Source organism: Sardina pilchardus, chromosome 13, assembly GCF_963854185.1.
Source record: "Sardina pilchardus chromosome 13, fSarPil1.1, whole genome shotgun sequence".
In the NCBI taxonomy this organism is placed as follows: domain Eukaryota; kingdom Metazoa; phylum Chordata; class Actinopteri; order Clupeiformes; family Clupeidae; genus Sardina; species Sardina pilchardus.
In genome coordinates this window covers 32836538-32841537 of record NC_085006.1, presented here as the reverse complement: position 1 = coordinate 32841537, position 5000 = coordinate 32836538, and the positions used below count along the sequence as shown (strand labels likewise).

Here is a 5000-nt window from a genome sequence, read left to right as displayed (position 1 = left end):
ACACACACACACACAAATGTACATATGACAGTGTCTATGAATAAGCAGAGCCACAATATTACACAGAGAACTATACCCACACACACACATACACACACACACACACACACACACACACACTAGAACAAGGAGACCATTTCCAGCCACACAATTTCATGTGTGTGTGTGTGTGTCTGCAGATCAGTATGAGATGGACTTGCCTTACCATGTCTGCATTGCCTTTGAAAGACTTTGGATTTTGAGGTGAACACATGCCATTGTAAATGCATTATATATAGGTGTGTGTGTGTGTGTGTGTGTGTGTGTGTGTGTGTGTGTGTGTTCTTATCCTGGTCTGAGAGTATTTTAGCGGTTTGGTTGAAACACACAATATCTGTACTCATCAGTGTTAATCATGAAGTAATCTGTCATGAATAGTCAAAATATGAACATGTGCATAATGTGCGCGCACACACACACACACACACACACACACACACACACACACACACACACTACGTTGATTTGACAAAAAGTCAGGTATGTGCTTTCTACTGTTTGTCCCAAAGCCAGACACTACCCTCACACACACACACAGATGCACACACACACCCAAGGTGAGGTGTCACTCACACACTGTCCAGAGTTCTAGAACTTACCAGACCCTCCGCTAGGTCACTTCCTGTCCCTCTCTTATCCCGCTCATCCGTTAGGCCTCTCCAGTAGTCACCTGTCCTCGTTAGGCCTCTCCAGTAGTCACCTGTCCTCGTTATGCCTCTCCAGTAGTCACCTGTCACAGGTAGGGCTCACCTGTCCTCGTTATGCCACTCCAGTAGTCACCTGTTACAGGTAGGGCTCACCTGTCCTCGTTATACCACTCCAGTAGTCACCTGTCACAGGTAGGGCTCACCTGTCCTCGTTATGCCACTCCAGTAGTCACCTGTCACAGGTAGGGCTCACCTGTCCTCGTTATGCCACTCCAGTAGTCACCTGTCACAGGTAGGGCTCACCTGTCCTCGTTATGCCACTCCAGTAGTCACCTGTCACAGGTAGGGCTCACCTGTCCTCGTTATGCCACTCCAGTAGTCACCTGTCACAGGTAGGGCTCACCTGTCCTCGTTATGCCACTCCAGTAGTCACCTGTCACAGGTAGGGCTCACCTGTCCTCGTTATGCCTCTCCAGTAGTCACCTGTCACAGGTAGGGCTCACCTGTCCTTGTTATGCCACTCCAGTAGTCACCTGTTACAGGTAGGGCTCACCTGTCCAGGTGTTGGAGGTCAATTCTGCCATAGAGCTCTTGTAATAGACCCCATCTCAGTCCATTATGACTCCACAGACCTGGTACAGGTAGGGCTCACCTGTCCTCGTCATGTGATCTTATGCAAGTCCAGTTGGTATGCCCACATTCTGAATCTACTCCCTCTTTTGGGACTTATCCACCAGATGAGTCCATACTCATCCTTCTCATCTCCATGCACGCACGCACACACACACACACACACACACACACACACACACACACACACACACACACACACACACACACACACACACACACACACACACACACACACACACACACACACACACACACACACACACACACCTTCTCATCTCCATGCACACACACACACTCTCTCACACACACACACGATACACACCCTTCTCATCTCTGTGTGTGTAGGTTACTCTTGTCTGAAGCACCCACCGCTAGCCTAGCTTAGCACAGGTGCCTCACAGTGGCCGGCTCCAATAGCCCACACCTCCGAACAGAGTCCACACACACACACACACACACTACACACACACACACACACACACACACACACACACACACTACACACCCTTCTCATGTCTGTGTCCAATAGCCCACACCTCCGAACAGAGTCCGCGTGTTCCTTTAAAGATGTACTGCAGCCCACACACACACATAGAATTCTAACCCCAGACAGTACAATACTAACACTCTCTCTCACACACACACACCTTGCCACATCTTACACACACACACACAGGACGGGGCGCCCAATAGTTGACTGGCCCCACGTCTCATGATGATGATGTCACTGGGGTCTGGCTTTGGGGCTGTGATGTGCTGTCCCTGCTGTAACCTGCTGGTCTCCCTGGCAACCGCTCAACTTGAATCTCTCCCTTTCCTGCTCCCGGGGCGGCAGTGGCGGCGGACGTCAGGCTGGGATCCGGCTGGGATCCGGCTGAGATCCGGCTGAGATCCGGCTGGACTCCGCTTCTGTCTGCCAACCCCTGGAGCGTGCCGTTGCCGTCAGTGCAGTTTCACACGCTGGCTATTACTATGATTATTATTATGATTATTATTATGATTATTGATTATTATGATTATTATGGCTACTATCAATGTGACTCTGGTTGTGGCCACGCTGTAGTGTGAGTGATGGAGCTGGAGCCTCTGAGTGTGTGCAGTATGGCCCCCACGTGCTGTCTGTGTCGTCCTCCATCACCCTGTAAATAAAAACACTTTTTCAAAGATCGCCACCACCGACTCACGCCTGCTTTGGGTTGTCACACACACACACACACATACACACGCATACACACAAAACACAGCCAATCATGTACACAGCTCACAATAATCTCTCGAGCTCAGCCCGTATAACTCCAGTCAGAGTTTGGTCTTCAGCGTTGATCAAGTGAGAACACTGATTTGATTATTTTCATTTTTTATGAGCCTGAAATGTGTTTCATTTTTTTTGTGTGTGTGTGTTCAATACGTATCTGTGCAGGACTAAAGGAAGACCGCTATGTGTGTGTGTGTGTGTGTGTGTGTTTAATACATATCTGTACAGGACTAGAGGTAGACCCCTATGTGTGTGTGTGTGAGGTAGACACCTATGTGTGTGTTTAATACGTATCTGTACAGGACTAGAGGTAGACCCCTATGTGTGTGTGTGTGTGTCTTTAATACGTATCTGTACAGGACTAGAGGTAGACCCCTATGTGTGTGTGTGTGTGTGTGTGTTTAATACGTATCTGTACAGGACTAGAGGAAGACCGCTATGTGTGTGTGTGTGTGTGTGTGTTTAATACATATCTGTACAGGACTAGAGGTAGACCCCTATGTGTGTGTGTGTGTGTGTGTGTGTGTGTGTGAGGTAGACCCCTATGTGTGTGTTTAATACGTATCTGTACAAGACTAGAGGTAGACCCCAATGTGTGTGTGTGTGTGTGTGTGTGTGTTTAATACGGATCTGTACAGGACTAGAGGTAGACCCCTATGTGTGTGTGTGTGTGTGTGTGTGTTTAATACGTATCTGTACAGGACTAGAGGTAGACCCCTATGTGTGTGTGTGTGTGTGTGTGTGTTTAATACGTATCTGTACAGGACTAGAGGTAGACCCCTATGTGTGTGTGTGTGTGTGTGTGTGTGTTTAATACGTATCTGTACAGGACTAGAGGTAGACCCCTATGTGTGTGTGTGTGTGTGTGTTTAATACGGATCTGTACAGGACTAGAGGTAGACCCCTATGTGTGTGTGTGTGTGTGTGTTTAATACGGATCTGTACAGGACTAGAGGTAGACCCCTATGTGTGTGTGTGTGTGTGTGTGTGTTTAATACGTATCTGTACAGGACTAGAGGTAGACCCCTATGTGTGTGTGTGTGTTTAATACGGATCATCTGTACAGGACTAGAGGTAGACCCGTACTGTATGTGTGTGTGCTTGTTTAATACGTATCTGTACAGGACTAGAGGTAGACCCCTATGTGTGTGTGTGTGTGTGTGTGTGTTTAATACGTATCTGTACAGGACTAGAGGTAGACCCCTATGTGTGTGTGTGTGTGAGGTAGACACCTATGTGTGTGTTTAATACGTATCTGTACAGGACTAGAGGTAGACCCCTATGTGTGTGTGTGTGTGTCTTTAATACGGATCTGTACAGGACTAGAGGTAGACCCCTATGTGTGTGTGTGTGTGTGTTTAATACGGATCTGTACAGGACTAGAGGTAGACCCCTATGTGTGTGTGTGTGTGTTTAATACGGATCTGTACATACGTATTAAACACACACACACATTGGGGTCTACCTCTAGTCAGACAACACACTAGACCTCTACACACACACACACACACACACTTTGGTTATAACACACTACACACACACACACACTTCAGTTATAACACACTACACCTCTACACACACACACACACACACACACTTTGGTTAAAACACACTACACCTCTACACACACACACACACACACTTCAGTTATAACACACTACACCTCTACACACACACACTTCAGTTATAACACACTACACCTCTACACACACACACTTCAGTTATAACACACTACACCTCTACACACACACACTTCAGTTATAACACACTACATCTCTACACACACACACACTTCAGTTATAACATACTACACACACACACTTCAGTTATAACACACTACACCCCTACATACATAATTCAGTTCTATTTTTTACAGTCTATGGTTCTGATCCACCTCAAAAGTCACACAAACATGTCAAAAATAAATACTTTATTTTAAAAGCTCATGGACAGGAAAAAAGCTCTTAGTCAGCACCAGTTTACTTTACACACACACACACACACACACACACGCAGGCACACATTTAATTTATACAAGCAGTAAAGACACACACACCACACACACGCATCATACTATATACAGGCAGGTCCATCATTACATGCCCACAAACACACACACACAAGTGTAACACAATGTCCATCACGCAGGTTGTCTTAGTGGTCCCCACCATCCCATAGTAACAGAGCTCTCCATTGTCATGGTAGCGGACACAAGCCCATCTTCATCTTCATCAACAAAAACAAACACTTAGGACACACCCCAGTGTGTGTGTGTGTGTGTGTGTGTGCATCTGAAATAACCACTGTCTTTGAGCAGGCTGAGGAAGTTTTAGTGTGTGTGTGTGTGTATGTGTGTGTATGTGTGTGTGTGAGCGTGTGTGAGCGTGTGTGTGTGTGTGTGTGAGTGTGTGTGTGTTAGTGTGTCT

General features: G+C 46.7%; 2 protein-coding genes across 6 annotated transcripts in view; one reads left to right on the top strand and one right to left on the bottom strand.

The window, feature by feature from the left end:
- Positions 1 to 304, top strand: part of LOC134100200 (cGMP-dependent 3',5'-cyclic phosphodiesterase) — an 83752-nt gene extending 83448 nt beyond the window's left edge. Inside the window, exon 30 of the mRNA XM_062553271.1 lies at positions 1 to 304. This exon is cut by the window's left edge and continues 712 nt beyond it. The gene's annotated coding sequence lies outside the window, so the exon portion shown is untranslated.
- A 4183-nt stretch (positions 305 to 4487) lies between these two features.
- cep57 (centrosomal protein 57) overlaps positions 4488 to 5000 on the bottom strand; it is a 17288-nt gene continuing 16775 nt past the window's right edge. For all 5 annotated transcript variants that reach the window (XM_062553273.1, XM_062553274.1, XM_062553276.1 and 2 more), the window contains one exon: positions 4488 to 5000. This exon is cut by the window's right edge and continues 187 nt beyond it. In XM_062553273.1, coding sequence (XP_062409257.1) covers positions 4990 to 5000 — 11 coding nt within the window. In that variant the 3' untranslated portion in view covers positions 4488 to 4989.